Below are 16,416 nucleotides of genomic sequence, written 5' to 3'. Positions count from 1 at the left end.
AAAGGAGGGTATAGCTAGGCGGGGGTCGGGCTCTTCTACCAGGCAGCAAGCGACAGGATGAGAGGACACAGTCTTAAGCTGTGCCAGGGGAGGATTAGGTTGGACATCGGGAGTAATTTCTTCACAGAAAGGGCGATTAAACATTGGAATACTGTGACCCGTTCTGGGCTCCTCAGTACCAGGACAAGGAGATACTGGAGAGGGTCCAGCAGAAGCCACAAAGATGACGAGAGGTCTGGAGCATCTCTCTGATGAGGAGAGACTGAGGGAGCTGGGGCCGTTTACTCTGGAGAAGACTGAGAGGGGATCTCATTGATGAATAAAAGTGTCTCAAAGACAGGTGCCAAGACAGTGCTGCCTAGCAACAGGACGAGAAGCAATGGCCATAAACTAAAACACAAGAAGTTTCACCTCAACACGAGGAAGAACGTCTTTAGGTTGAGGGTGGCAGAGCCCTGGAACAGCTGCCCAGGGAGGGCGTGGAGTATCCCTCTCTGGAGACATTCCAGACCCACCTGGAGGCGTTCCTGTGTCCCCTGCTCCAGGTGACCCTGCCTTGGCAGGGGGTTGGTCTGTGTGATCTCCAGAGGTCCCCTCCAACCCTGACAATCCGTGACTGTGTGGGGCAGTGTTGGAGAAAGGGGCACACACCCCCCACGTGCCCCTCGTGTCCCCTGGGGCTGCGAGGGCAGGATGGACATGGCCAACCCCCAGTGCCCGCCCTGGGGACAGCAAAGGTGTGACCGAGGGGGAAAGCAGTGGGGAAAATGACAGAAATCAGTGCTAAATGGGACAAAAATAGAGTGAGGTGTGCACAGATCCTCCATGAGAGGGAGGAGGTAAGGCCAGGACATCCTCCTGCTCCCAGGCTGGGACAGCACATCCCACAAAGCAGCCACGCTCCTTGATGGACATCTCACAGTAATGAGGACAGGACAGTTCATTTCAAGTGCTCTGGTAGTAACATTTTGGACAAAATGGTCCCCCCAAGCATTTCTGAAACACCATTAGGACTGGGACTGTGTAACTGTGCAACTTGCTGAGGCAGATACTGTCAAACATTGGAAGGCCAAAAAACACGGAGTCTCTCAGCCTGGAAAGCCTTTCACTGTTGTACTTTGTGTAACCTGGAGCTTAATTAGAGAAGTCACTGGATAATGACAACTAGAAAAACCCTACAAACCAATAGTGAAAAAAATGCAAGTCAGTGTTGACAACAGTATACAAAAGCTGTTTTACCTCTCTCAAGATGCAGCATGTGGAAAATGTGTCAGTAATCCTGCTCACTGCTCACACCCATGTTGTGCTTCTGCAGGGCTTTAAAGGAGTAACCATGAGAACATCATTCTGAGTGTTTTTTTGTTATTGTGTTTTTTATTATTATTTTGTATTTTTTTGTATTTTCTTTCTTCATGGTACAAAACATTTGATGGCAATGCCAGAGGTTGGATGATATTACGCTAGACATTTTTTGGGGGGGATGAGCAAAGAGACATCTCTGTTACACGTGCATGGAGAGGAGGAGTAATGCTGTAAGGTGTGTTGGTATCAACTCTGTGAGGAATTTGGATGTGTTGCACTAATTCTCATGGCTTTTCAAACAGCTGCAGTTTGCATTTACTGCATCTCATTTGAAATCCGAAGTTGGAAGCCAAGTTCCATGGGAAGGGTGAGTGAAGTGTTGAGCACTGTATGTTTTGGGAATTCTCTTGCAAACATGATTTTCAAAATTTTTGCCACCACTTGAAACAAGGAAGAAATTCTGTTTAAATGTGAAAGAAGCGCTTACTAATGACTGGAGAGGTAACTTTTGTGAAGGTGTGCAATCTTTTACATCCTCAGGGACCATTTATATTACACTCTCAGATAATTACAATTTTAAAAATGTAACTCTCTAACTGTAGAGTCAGTGATTGCTGCTGTTGGATGTGCCTTTGCTGCTGTAATTAATCTGAGAGCCCTTACTGCCAGTGTCCCTGGAAAACAGCAGAGGTCTGCAATTTGTAGGCCCAGGGAAAGGAATGGGTAGCAAGTAGAAAGTTTTACTGAGAACTCAGAAAAAATAATTTGGCAGCTGCAGCATTACCTGGGATTCAGTTCCTTTGGGGAGTGTCTGTGTTTTCAGCCATTGGTATGGGATACAATGCAAGACAGTAATTTGCATTCTAAGAGAATAATTTTTTCTCCCCCAAACAGCACAGATCCATTTGCATTAAAAAGGAAATATTTTTTTTAGTGAATTCCTTTTTAAAATTGTTCTGCTGCTTCACCCTGAATCAATGGTTCATTAACACATAAAAGTATCAGTTCAGGCCAAATAAGAAGGCAACAACTTTGAGTAGCCAAGGAGTCAAGGTCTGATGTAGTTCCCAGACTGGGTAAATCAATGTGATAGGCTATGAGAGCACTTGGTAATGATGTTTCATTGAGTAACTACTTGGGAACTGAGAGGAGGGCAATGCTAATTAACCCTACCACAAGGGCAACAGTTAAGTATTAGAAAGCAGCAGAATGCCAGTGTCTCTCCTGAAGTTCAAACGGAGGCCTCTGTAATTCAACCTTCATGAAGACTGAGCTGTAGAAACATTGAAGGGATTGAAATGAGTCCTTTCATAGTTAGAAATATATAAAAATTCCAGCTACAATAATTTCTCATGACCCATAACATCAAAGTGTTTTGGTCAGTTTTCTCTAAAGCTTCATCTTAACATTCTTTGCCTCAGGGCTCAATACAAGAACTTAAAGCCTGCACCAAGTTTCTATGGAAAAAATACATAATGGAGCTAAAGAAGTATTTAGAAAAGAAGCTGGTTGTAATTTTAACTCCCTTTTGGTTGCAGGCTGTGAGGAGATTCTCAGGTGTGACGTTCTGATCTACCCAAATCCAGCATCAGGTCCATGTGCTTTGAGGAGCCTGCAGAGTATGGGACTCACAATTATTTTCCTAATTTTGAATGATCTTTTTGACTGTAATAGCACAAATGACACTGAATGTTCACAGTCCAGGATGCATTTTACAATATAATGTGTTAATTAAAAATTAAAATCAAGAAACAGTAGCCTTTGGTGGATGAGGTAAAAGCTGCATTTGTTGATCTTTTCTGCTTATTCAACTACTTTCCCTTAGTTTTAAGTTATGACACGTTCGCAGTAAAATGAAACATACTGTTTCTACAACTCAGTCTTCATGAAGGTTGAATTACAGAGGCCTCCGTTTGAACTTCAGGGGAGACACTGGCATTCTGCTGCTTTCTAATACCTAACTTTTGCCCTTGTTGTAGGGTTAATTAGCATTGCCCTTAATTTCTTTTGCCACTATTTGCTTCAAAAATGGCTCTGATGTTAAATGACAGGCAGCTCAAATACACCACAGCACCAGAGGAGTTGCTGGGAACACTTGGGAATGTTTTACAAATGACAAATCCATGCCATAAAGTGCTTTTATTTGCTTTCTAGACCATGATCCAAATCTATGGAACAAATGTCATCATCATCATGGCTGGGCTTTGTGAACGGAGATTTAGGGGAACAGATGTAGTTTCAGGGGTTTTGCACATAGTCCCGACCTAGGCTCGTGTGGCTTAAGAGACCAGAAGGGACACAAGTGTAAAAGCCAGGAAGGTACAAACATCCCGTTCACTTACTAGAGACAGCACGAAATAGCACAAAATCAGGAATAAACAAGACTGTAAAGTGGGAATATGTGAATTCTGTACCCCCTGCACACAGCAGAAGCCTCTGACACTTCTGTTAATTGTATGTATGTGGCTTGTAGAGCACAGTAACTGTCCCTGTGTAAGGCAGGGGAAAACAGAGAAAGGGTGAGCAGCTCGTAGGAATTGAAGGGATCACCTTCTGCATTAGAGTACAACTGGCTTATTAAACGCTCTAATTTTTTCTTCTAAGGCAATTTGCATTCAAGTTTACAACTTACTTGATAAAAATGAAGTATTTCCTGGGCCTTGTTCCTAACCAGTGTATCCCTCCCCTCCCACTGTTTGGATTGCATTTCCATGCGTCCCTTGCATTACCTTTTCTTCTCTGGTTTGTTATAGGGAAGGTTTATGCAATGAAGTAAGTCAAGCAACACTCAGAAACAGTTCCATTTGATGCAAGATATAGTTCTTGGGCTGTTGAGAATAGATGGGAGCTCTCACAGCCACTGACTACCCTTCTACAGCTAGGAAAAATCTTGTGGAATGTGATAACTACGGGAGAAGCTGCCTTGCTGGGCTGGGACACCTGTCACTGCAGACCTGTAACCTGTGAGCTACTTTTACAGGATTAAAACATAATCTGAAACTGGCCCTGGCAATCAGCAAGAGGGAGTTACAGAATGTGGGCGTTAGTCATGTTCCCTCTGCTGTTCAGAGGAGCAGGAAAACTGCACAAGCTGGGGCTCTTCCCATCTTTGGCTGTGGGTGCAGTGAACTACAGCAGTCCAGCAGGAAGAAACAAATCCCTCAGCAGCACAGGAACTCAAATGCCAAGTCCCATCCTTTTAGGAAAGCAGCCAGGGCTAAGCAGATTCACCTTTTGGCCAGGGGCTTGAAGCTCAACATTTCCCTCTCCATTTTAGGGGAGTATTGAGTGTAATTTACCTTTAGTCACGTCAATACCTGTTATTCCAGCATTTCCCAGAATTAAGTCTCATAAACCCAGTTTGTGAGGCTGCATCATTCCCAGACAGGTCAGATTTCTTAGCTTTCTTCCAAGTACTACATCACATGAAGGACTCAAGAGTTGAACATGCAGAGGACTGTCCTTGCCACTTCACGATTGGTTGCTCGGGGATAGAATTTTTTTGTATAAAAGCTGAAAATTAACGCCCCTTAATTTTTTACTTTTGCTCTATAAAATGTTTTCAAACACAACGTTTACCTTGAGTCTCCACTTTCAGAAATTATAAATGCACCTTTTACAAAGCAATAGCCTTAGGAAGTGAACAAGTAGTTATAGCAACAAACCAGTGCCTGAGCTAAAAATAAAACCAGGAGCAGTCCCTTAGGGCATCTGAATAATTTCTCTTTTTTACTTATGTAGGGAAACATTTAAAAGTGACGGAGGGCAGGATAACATAGACTCAAGAGGAGGAACAGCAACAGTGGTTCTTTAGAAGGTTCTAGTATTTTTAAGTTCTTTTCTCACATTTCAAGGGATCCTAAGCACTGATGTGAGTTCATCCCGGTTTCAGAAGACTCCCAGAAGTTTAAACAAGTGCACTGGGAAGGTTTGTGTTTGTAAACATTTATTCTCTTGAACTGAAAAAGGCTTGCATCAGCACACATTGTACAGACTTGCAAATTACACAGATTGAAAAAAGGTTTGTTTCATTTATGTGCAATGAATCTTTAATGTCCAGTGAGCATCTGCAAATGATGAAAACTTAAACCATTAAAAGGGTTTCCAGCACTTATCAAACACAATTATCTTAGCATGAAAAGGAAGAGAGAGAGAGCCATACTGGTGGGGACACAATTAAAGTGCAAACATTTTGTCACTTGTGAAGATACATTTTAGTTTCTTCACACTTTCGCTAAAAAAAAAAATATTAAAATGTGATTCAGTGAACATTCTTTGTAACCCGTTCATATTCCCCTTTAAATAATTATTAAACTTGCTGGATCAGAAGCAAATCCTTCGAGGGTACAACCCTGTAATTTCTTTTGACATTGTTTGAGTGAATTGTAAAGGAAAATGACCACCTAAGGAGTTAGTTACTAAAATGATTTTTTTTTCCTTAAAAAAAAAAAAACCTCAAAGAAAAAGAAAAAAGGAAACCACGAGGGACAAAGAACAGGTTAACTCGAAGATTTGGGGTAGTTTGCTAGAAAATGAATGTAATTCCTTGAAAATGGTTCTCTTTTCCCCTCCACCAATCCTCAGGTTCCTGCCTTGGAATGGACAGCTGTGTGCTGGCTGTGAAAAGGGATTATAAAATACAAATCTGCATATGGATTTTTATGAACATCTGCTGTACAATAGAACTTTGGATCTGATACAAGATTTCAAAAATATAAAACAAAACTACTATAAAAGTAGGGGGCATTTCCACAGCATTCCTCATGGAAAACTGCCTGTCGCCAAGGTGATTCCTTGCTATTGTCTGGGATTAACTCTGGAACTTTTCTTCTTCATCTTGCTGGATTCACCGGGTTATTTATTCTTCAATGGCAAATGTCGTATGACAAGACATCCCAGGAGTCTCCATGCAGAGAACAGAAACCCCGTGACATCAAACCAACCCAGGAGGGGGGAACATGGAAGTAGTCAAGGCTGAGTGTCCGTGGTGGAACTGCTACTGAGAACTGGCCCTCTCCAGGCCGTGGAGGTCGTAGTGCTTCTTGCTGGTTCTCAGCCTGAACTTGCCCACTGAGGTACTGCTTTGCTTCTTCAGCGCGTTCTGCGCCGCCGACATGGTGGGGAAGGCGGCCAGGACCGTGTAGGTGGAGGCCAAGTCACTGGGCTTGGATGGCTCCGTGCTCCCACTGCCGTCCCCGCCGGAGCGGCGCTGCTGCGAGTGCAGGCACTGCGCGTCCCGCACCCACCGGATCTTCGCTCCCACTTTGAACAGTTCCCCAAAGAGCTTCTCTGCCTCCAGCCGGGTGATGCCCTCTGGCAGCTCAGTAATTTCTAGGACTTTCCCCACAGCTGGAAGGAGAAAAGCAAATGAATCTGAGTTGGTCGTTGTACTTAATGAGACGACACACACAGTGGGAAATGAGTTATTTCATGCTTGTATCTCCACTTGGCTGATACCCAATGCACAGGCTTCCCATTCCTGATACTCCAGAGAGCCTTTTGCTTTCACACTTAGCACTGCTTACAAATACGAGTGTATACAAACAGAAGCTGAAAATACAAAGAGGGTCCTCAGAACAGAGAGGGAAAGATAATAAAATCATCACCAACTCATTTTACAGCAGGTTTCAGAACTCACTAGAGCATCTCACCGGCTTTGCCTGGTAACCCTTCACACATCATCATGCCAAAGAAACTAGTCTGTCTTCTCTCAAAAAAATCCTCTCCAGTAAATTGCAGAATGTTACAGAGAAACCATTTTTTACTAACCAAGAGTTGATGGGAGGTAACACCTCCAGCAAAAATTCTTTGCAGTAAAGGTATGAAGATGCTGCCAGGTTTTATTGGATGTGTCTTTACCAAATCCAAGGAGCTAATCTGTAGATCTCCTACCATGTCCCCCAAATCCATGGGATTATTTATATTAAAAGGGGGAAAATTAAAAAAGAAATAGCACAAATAATTTGTGGTTTACATCTGATTTCAGTTCTTATGCCAGTAAAAGGAAGCAGAGGTACCAATAATTAATATTTAATGTAACAATACAATAGAATTTACATCCAGTAAACTGACAAACTTGCTTTTCCTTTTAGCACTCCCCAATCCTGAACTTCTCTGGTCTTTTCTTCAGCCTTCAAAACTACACTTTTCTCATTTAATCTCCCTTTTCCCCTCTCTTCAAATCATGTCTTCCTCTCCATCCTTACGTTTCCAGTCTTTGCCATGTCCATTTCTGTCCAATTTGTCTCTCCTGTGCTTTTCTTGTACCTTCCCAGCCCATGACCACAATTCATTTTTCTGCAGGACTGTGTCAGTCAGCAGTTCTGTACCTGGTTCTCCTGCCCCAAGATCTGTTGAAGCAGCCTTCTTTGCTGGTTTCTTTCCCCTGTTCCCATGTCTGTTCCCAGGTTGACACTGGAAAGATTGACACAAATGATGTTCTTTAGTGACAATGCATCAGTATCTTAAAATTTCTAGTCAGCTCAGGGAAAAGCAGTGCCAGGAATGTCTGGAAAATGACCTGCACTACCACGGTACAGAAAAGATTTCCATGTCCAATTTTAGTTTTGTAATCCCGCAGTTGGGCACATTCAATCCTTGGCTCCAGAAGAAAAGGATGGGATAAAAAAATCCCCTTAAATCTTCTGGGAAGAAGAACCCCTGCCCCAGCCACCACATCCTGAGCTGACATTGGGCAGAACTGAGCAAGGCAGAGACAGGGGGGCTGTGTGTCTTAAAAATCAAATAAATGGCACGACTTTTCAACTTTGCTAACACTAATATTTGGGGTTTGTTCTTATAAGAAACAAACCCACTCTTTGTTTAGAAGTGCCCACATGTATTTTTTTATTATATTTTAAATTGTTATTTGAATAAAAGAGAATCCTTTTAGCAAAGGGTCCTTTAGATTTTTGGAATTAGCCAGTGAATTGCTTAACATCAAAAAAATCCATAATCTACACTGTGCCTAAAAGCCAAACTTCAGACAAATGTTTCCACTTTTTTTTTTAATACAACGAACAAGAACAACGGGAAGTATTGACACAGAATAAAAAATGACTGGAAAGCAAGCACCTTCCACTCAGTTGCTTTGCTAGTGCAATAACACATTCCCCTGTTCAGGGTGGTTATAATGGTTGTCCTAAATGTTTTCATTGTTGGCAGGAGATTGTTCTCTTTAATACCTGTTGGCTTGTTACTTGTCCTCGTAATAAAGATGGATTGTATTGCAGGGGTTGGCCAAGCAATGGGTATCTGGCATCTCCTTAAAGAGAAAGGTAATTAGAAGGGTTTTTCTGTTATATATGAAATCTTCCTCCAAGTTCCTCTTATGATGTTTGTGTTACACAGAAGAGAAAGCAGAGTAACTGTGCACAAAGTTGTGTTTGGCTGGGCTCACAAACCCACACCTGGCACAAATCAGTGTCAGTCAGTCACAAACTAGTCCCAAGATGAAAAGGTACCAGCTTTCTAGTATTTAAGGAAAGGAAGTTTTGCTTCATTGCAGTCTTATCTAAGTCCTCTCATTTCAAAATGAGCTTAATAAGTCCAAAGCTCCCCTCAGCATGCTAATTTAGTCATTTTTGTGGTTATATGCCTGATTAGAGCCAAGTAAATTTTCACATTCCTATCTGTTGCAAGGATCCACAAAGACAATGCAATAGGAGATTTTAGTAATCCCAGCAGATTAAGGATCTGAGAGGTGTGCTTGGAACAGGCCTCTTGGAATTTCTACAACATCTGAATACAAAGCAATCACATAAAGATTATGCAGCAGATAAGACAAAGACAGACAAGAAAACAAGGGTTTCTTTGTCAGTGAGGAAGACACACAGAATTTTCTCTAACTTTTGTTTTAAAGTAAATCTTTGTGTAAAACAGACCCATTAATTTTGCTCATGACAAAGTGGTTTTTTACCATTTGTTTTTTAAACATTACCAACTATCCCATGTCAGTGGGATGTTTTCTGTTTTTCTGTTAACATGGCAGCCGAGGACTGAAGTTCTTCTACAAGGAATTGTTCCTGTCTTTGGGTGGTAATGTCTGAAATACTAACAGAAGCAGCAACGGTACTAGAGTCTCTGGAGGCTCTGATCCCATCCTGTTGTTCTACAGAGCAATGAAGAATGAATGCTTGCTTAGGCAGTGGTTTGATCTCAGCTTGTGATTTATGGTTAAAACTTGAAGCTGAATTCTAGCAAACATTTTATAAACGTTTTCACTGCTGAAATGGGGAATTTCACAGTATGTGAAAGCCAGTGTGTTACAGAAGCTCTCACACTAACAAGGAGATCAAACGCCTCTGAGAATGTGGGGGACAGTGTCAGTGAAGTTTTCCATGATGCCTGAGTGAATAATTTTGGCAATCCTGCTTCGATAGCAATACTGCTGGAGAGAGCAGAAAATCCCCATATAACCTGTATTTTAAAACATTCAGATAGAAAACACAGACACATTGTAGTTGACTGAAAATATACCTTGTGCAGGGACAAAAGGTCTAGAAAACTGGGACACAATAGAAAGAGGTGTTAAGGTGGGACGGATGTTCTTCATGTTCGACAGCTGAGCTGGTGCTGGTGACTGCGCCGGTGAGGTGACAGGACTACCTAGTTGAGGACTGTGCTGCAACTGGAACAAACACCACATTAGTGTTCTAAAAAGTACCTACTTGAACAAGCTAAACAGCACCTACAGCCTTCAAAGGCTGAAGTGAAGTTAAAATAGGTTTACTTTATTATTACATGTATTCTGAGCAGATTTTAATTCTCCAAAAAGAACTTTTGAAGAACCGTGCAAAGGTGCAGTTCATGCAGATCGGGCACCAGCTCCCACCTGAGCAGCACCGTCTAAAGTGCTGAGTTCTGTGGCCTTGTGCCCCCGGGGATGGTCACAGTAGTACTTGCTGTGTTTCCTCTGCGGAGGGGACGGGTTCCGGGGCTGGGCATTGCTGGGGATGTTGAGCTGCATCATCACCACCCCCCCGCCTGGAGGGGGTGCTACTGCTGCAAGACAGGGAGCCAGAGGGTGCAGTTACTCATCACACATCCCACAGCAGGCAGGAATTCACAAAACTGGGAAGTAACATCAGGAATGTTTGGCTAAAAAAGCTGCTCAGTCCCAGAAAACTAGAGCGGTATCTCCTGCACAATTACATTTCCACTATCAGACCCATCTGCAATAGTAACTTAGAGAGGGCTTCCCAGAACAAGAAGAGAGTGGAGCCACAAACTCATTGCTGAGAATATTTTAGAAAGCAATCACTCTATTCAATAGTAGTTGGAAGTATTCAACATTCACTGCAGTTTCTGTCAGAGCAATGTGTTGCAGGATGTGATATTATGCAAATTTAAAATTAGAAGTTTCCTGGTTAGTTTTACATGATGCACAGCAATGCAGACTCCAAATGATTTCTCTGCTAGGATGGCATCTATCAGAAAGATCTGGGATCAACCTTTAGCCTGGGCTCTCAGTGAGCTTACCCACCCTTACAAGTTCTCTATAGGAACACTCTCCTGGGCAGATGCTGCAAATGGATCCCACATCCTGCACCACTCAGGTACTGTGGGAGCTACAGCAATGGTAGAGTCAGGGGAGAACCTGAACATCCAACACTGTTCCATGAGGTTTCCCACCAGGAACTGTGACAAAAGCCTGCCCAAGAGAAACCATCTTCCCCCTCTGGCCTGGCTGTGCCCCAGGTAATTTATAGAATGTTTCTTTTACTTGTAAATGGTTGTTTGCAGTTTCCTTCTCTGCTCTCCCCACTGCTCACAGCATTTCTCAGAAACCACGGTTAAAACACAGGGTTTAACCATCATTTAATCACCCATCTTTAAAGCAGGAGTCTGGAATCTTCTCAGTGTAACACCACTGTCACCTCAGCAGTTAGAACAGCCAGATACAGATGATAAAATGCATCCAGCTGGCATTTTTTAAAATGGCCTATTGTTTTCACTACCCCTGGGCTCCATAAAAACAGACTTCTTCAAAAACCAAACCAAACAATGTAGAATAATGAACTCATAACATTAAAACTGCACCAGCTTTTGTAAATTGTATTCAGAAATATTTATTAAATTGGTAAATGAACTATTAGTGTTTTCACATCTATACTTTCTCTTTAAAGGCCAGAAGTTCTACCCACATGTTACAGGTTGCAATGGAAGCACCAGATACTTGGCCACCTTTAGCAGAGGATATAAATTTAGGAGTCCCTGCAAGAGTGAGTGCATTGTGAGCATTTCTATTTTGTTGCACAGCAGAATAAAATACAGCTCTGTTTATGACTACTACATAATCAGAATAATATATAACAACAGTTTCCAAGTGGCAAAGCCACAGACTTATGTAGTCCCTATACATAAACCTGAGATGTACCAAACAACCTATATACAGTATTTTATTCTGCAGCATTCCAGCACACTCTTTTGATTTCGTTCTGTGAGAATGGAACACCCCACAAAAATGCTCCTGTCTTTTGAAACCCTTTCCATTTCTAGAGCACCATTTCTAAAAATGTGTCACAATCTGAAATGCAATTTAAACTGCAAAAGAAAACTTCATGTATCCAGAAAATCTTGTTCTTTCTACTGCTTGTAGTTCCACAGCCTTTCAGTAAGTGGAAATAAATGGAATTCTTTTCCTAAACAGGCATCCTGACAACATGAAGTGTCATACAACAAATAAGTCAGTTTGTAGATGCTTTAGCACCTGTCAAATCCCACGGGAAGGGAAACCCAGAAGAAATCCTTCAAAGCCTTGCCAGATTTACAGCCTGGTCCTCTGTAACACAACTCTGCTCCTTGTCTGTACCTCCTCAGTGTCCCTCCCTCAGTGGCCTTGATTCAGCACCTCAATGTCACTGAAAAGCATGTTTTTCTTTATTCTCTCAGAATCTATTCTCCCTTCCCCACAGAGGGCTTTCCCTTTCCTCAAACTTCTTTAAATCACAGTTTAACAGGTCTGAACCAGGCCATCAAAACTGCACAAAACCTGCACTTCCAGGATAGATTAGGAGGGCAGAAAAAAAACAAACTAGTGCAAGGCCCACTTTGGATATTCTGAAATTACAACATTCCAGAATTAAAGCCAAACAAACCTGAAGCAAAATGAAAACAAAATCGAAGCTGCCCATGAACTATATAATACACTGCTAATCCAGCTATCTTGCCACTTAACTGCATGTTATCTATTTACTCATAAACAGGTTCTAAAAATATCTTAAAAGATAATGTTTGTAAGACACACCACATCTGTAGCAGAATCTGGGTGACTGACCTAGGGTGGTTTCATCTATTGCTTGCTTGCAAAATACTGACATAGCACTATTTGAGATTATCTCTTTTTTACCAAGCCAGTAATGTATCACATTTCCTCCTGGCAAGATAAAGACAGTGCCACTGTGATCACAGGATTGTTCTAGAATCTCTTGTCTGGAGGCTCAGACTAACCCTAGTGCTCCTACCTTCCTGACCAGTTCATCAATGTTATGCTTGGAACTTCAGAGTCTTAAGTGTTTGGACATTAACATTTATAAAGGTTCCATGGATCGACAAGTTCTATGTCACCAGTGTTTTCAAACACATTGAAGCTGCTACTTACACCCCTTCTAGAGATTACCCAAGTATCTGTAGATCCAAACCTTCTGAACCTGTTTTAAGTGCTTTGCTAAGTGACATTTACCTGCTGAAGGCTGCTCCAGGCTGGCTATTGTTTCATTTTAGTTCCAAGTTGTCATTTTAGAAGTTACAATAATAGCAATTCAGATGAAGAATTACAAAAGAACTTCAGAGCTGGCCCTGGAGTTGCAGTTGTTGCAGCAGTTCTAACAGTTAGCCATGAAATCTGATCATTTACAGCAGGTTCTAGACAGAATGGCTTAGATGAAAATCCCAATAAAATATACCTTTTTTTGGCTGCATGATGGACAGAGCAGTGGGTGAACTTTTACATGATGAGGGTGGAGACACTATGCTGTAGTGCACAAGGGAAGCAGCCTGTTGTGGCTTTGACTTGGATGAAGGTGGCAATAATGTAGGAGGTGATGGCTTCTGACTTGAGTGGTTGCTATAAACTATGGAAGTAAAAGCAGTAAATAAGGCTACCATAAAAACAGAACACCCCACACAGCTTCCAAGTACTTTTAGCTTTTCAGCAGGTCAAAAAGCGACCTCTCCTCTATCCAAACCCAGAACACAGTTTGCAAACTCTCCTCGGGACCACTTAAGAAAATCACTACTCCTGCTTTGTTAGTGAAATCTAGAATGTGCTTGAGTAGAAGAGCTGAGTAACTGCACTGCTGCCCAAATGGACCTTGCTCCTTCTGTCAAATGCAAACCCAAACCTCAGAATTCTCAGACCCGTCTGGCTATTCAGGAAAGGATGAAAGTCATTCTGCTGACATGCAGTTCAGTTCCCAGGTCTGTCCCAACTCACAAGTGGCCATACAAGGCACTGTGATGTGCCTTGAGAGATTTCAATCATAAACAAGTCGAGATGTCAAATCAACCTGCCTCAGGTTAAAAATGGAAAATAAATTCAGATATGGAGGAAAGGAGGCAACAGAATAGAGCAGTTAATTGTAAATCAAACCCTAAATAGCAAATATCTAATCACACAGCACAGTAATAACAGACATTGTTTTAAGCTTTATTCCCCCAACCTGCACACTGCTGTCCTTGGAGCTGCTGGGAGTTGCACGGTGATGATGTTCTAGGAAACTGTATCTGCTCCGATCCAGGAGGCTGCAAATATCCTACTGATGAACTGTAATAATAAAAAAAGAACATGACTAACAGGCATTTATGCCCCACTCATTTATTTAATCACGACTGCTGCATCTGCTGTCTCCACGTACTGCAAGTCACTGAGATTTGTTAATTTTAAATCAATATTTCCACCTACCCCCGAATCTGCTCATTCTTCAGAAGACTGAAGTTTCACACCTGTTCCTTGGGAAAAACACATGCCCTGCCTACACTGAGAAGCTGTACTAATTCACCTGTTTTGATACACTATTTTTGTGTCCATAGCACTAGATCAGCAAAAAGATATGGAGAAGAATAATAAAAAGACAGCTTTTTCCTCAGTTAACCAGAATTTGGGATGCAGTCTCCCAGCTGCAGGATGGCCCCACAGAGCTGAGGCAGCTGATCAGCAACCAATCCACACAGCCCAGAGAAGGGATTGTCTTTCCATGGCTTTTCTGAACAGGGTGTGGGAAAAAGAAGATGACTCAAAGGGATAAACAACCATTCAGTTGTTTGTAACATGTAGGACAGGGATAACAGGGATAACTTTAACAGTTTATTTATGTCACGTATTTTTTCAGGGTATTCACGAAAAACAGGTAATTAACAGACATAGTGAGATTCTATCATACCACAAACTGCTCAGCCAGAACATCAGGTTTGTGGACTACAGTCAGAATGGTGCCTATAGAATCCTGTACTAACAGATAAACTTTCTGAGAAAAAAAAATTCCTTCAAATTCTGGGAAAAAAGTAGGTTTAATCCTCTTGGACTTACCATTTTTACCTCCATTTTCACAAGTTTGTCCCATCCTTTGTCCCACAGTTCAACTATATAATATTAATTTAAGGATGCCCTTCCATTAAAGCAGACAAAACCCACTGCAAACTAACACAGCTTCTCATCTGCTTATTGATCCTATTTTTCAGTAGTGGCCTGTAGGTTTGGCACTTTCAGCTCTAGCAGAACAGCATCCTGCTTTCCTTGTCAGTGCTGCAGCAGAACTCTTCTGAGGAAAGCAGGATGCTGTCATTAGTTGCTTGTCTGCTCTGAATTCCTAATAAATGTTTTTCTGTTCAAAAGAGAGGGACATTCTAACTGACACAAAAGATCAAGCAACAAAACTTACTTCAAAAAAGTCTGGGATTATGCCTACCTGTGACTTCACTGAACCTCAAATAGAACTACAGAAAAGGATTAAAACCCTTCAGATAGAAGGAAAGAGAATTCAGATTTCAGTAGCTGAAGGCATGAGGCAATGACACAAATACTACTGAAGTCTCTGCACTCACAAAAAGATGAAACAAGCTCCACACTGCTGCTGCTTGTTTAAAAGCTGCCAGGTATTTTTAAATGCTGCACATTTCTAAGTTCAAAAAACTAGAGAAAGAAAAATTTGTAACAAGCACAAAGCCTAATTAATTCTTTTAGGTCCATGCCTGTCTGTTCTCACACACTCAGACTGTGTTGGGAACAAACATGGATATGCAGGGAGGGCTGTACGTGGAGGTAAAAAAAAAAAGAAAAAAGCTTATTTGTCAAACAAAAGCCAAGCATAGGAAAAAGTTTCTATACTTGTTTCATTCTGGGATTCAAATTCTTTTTTCTCTACACATTATTAAAGTAGTGTCCTTGACTAACCCAGTGAATATGGACAGTCAAATATTACTGCAAAAGGCATTGCTGCTGAGCACGAGGGGTTTCAGGGGGAAGAGAAGGAATGCAGAAAATTCAAGAGGTGGAACTGCAGTGAAGTATTGCTGAAAGTGATACGGAGACAATGTTTTCCAGTCCTGCAAGTCTGTCACAATTACAGCACTACTGGTTGTTTCAGTTAATTGCATAAGAGCAAAAATCAATAGACAGAGTGTCTAAGTCTGCCTTTAAAACACGTTTTGATATCTGCAGGACTAAAAGCAGATCCTGGCAGTGCTACAAAGCCTTTAAACCTGGTTATTGAGAAATCCGGTATCAGTTCGACTCACCTTAAATTATTCTGTTGACCTGATGGAATGACACTGTAGTAAACTGGCATTCCTGTGGTGGGCAATCCTTGATTGGACTGACTGGGAATTATGACAGGCTGCTGATATGTCTGCTGGGGCACTGCTTGGGAACCTTGAGGCACCGAAACCTGCAATGGGAAACACACTCAGATCTTCTCCTGCAGACAAGGTTCCCTTCTGCCTCCTGACCATCCTAGCTGATACAAGAATTTAAAAAACCACAAACCCAGAAACTGAAAGAACTTCTGGAATTCTCTAAATCCAGAAGACTAGTGACAACAGTAGTTGAAATAACAGTGGTTTATTAAAAAAAAACCCTTCTTCTCCAAAAATGGAAATTTTGGCTCCAAGGGACTC

General features: G+C 41.8%; 1 protein-coding gene across 10 annotated transcripts in view; it reads right to left on the bottom strand.

Moving 5' to 3' along the window:
- Positions 1–5,231: 5,231 nt before the first annotated feature.
- The window catches only part of R3HDM1 (R3H domain containing 1), a 76,825-nt gene continuing 65,640 nt past the window's right edge, over positions 5,232–16,416 (bottom strand). For 7 of the 10 annotated variants that reach the window (XM_027748924.2, XM_027748928.2, XM_027748929.2 and 4 more), the window contains 8 exons: positions 16,039–16,187; positions 13,965–14,068; positions 13,209–13,376; positions 10,136–10,305; positions 9,781–9,931; positions 8,487–8,566; positions 7,632–7,716; positions 5,232–6,651 (listed from right to left, as the gene is read on the bottom strand). In XM_027748924.2, coding sequence (XP_027604725.1) covers positions 6,299–6,651; positions 7,632–7,716; positions 8,487–8,566; positions 9,781–9,931; positions 10,136–10,305; positions 13,209–13,376; positions 13,965–14,068; positions 16,039–16,187 — 1,260 coding nt within the window. In that variant the 3' untranslated portion in view covers positions 5,232–6,298. The remainder of the gene's footprint in view (positions 6,652–7,631; positions 7,717–8,486; positions 8,567–9,780; positions 9,932–10,135; positions 10,306–13,208; positions 13,377–13,964; positions 14,069–16,038; positions 16,188–16,416) is intronic. The other 3 variants (XM_027748930.2, XM_027748933.2, XM_027748934.2) reach the window with 2 other exon arrangements.

Source organism: Pipra filicauda, unplaced genomic scaffold, assembly GCF_003945595.2.
Source record: "Pipra filicauda isolate LSUMZ 115617 unplaced genomic scaffold, ASM394559v2 scaffold47_size6085603_pilon, whole genome shotgun sequence".
Lineage (NCBI taxonomy): Eukaryota > Metazoa > Chordata > Aves > Passeriformes > Pipridae > Pipra > Pipra filicauda.
The sequence above is the reverse complement of the archived record's forward strand: the minus strand, read 5'-3'. Positions and strand labels throughout refer to the sequence as shown.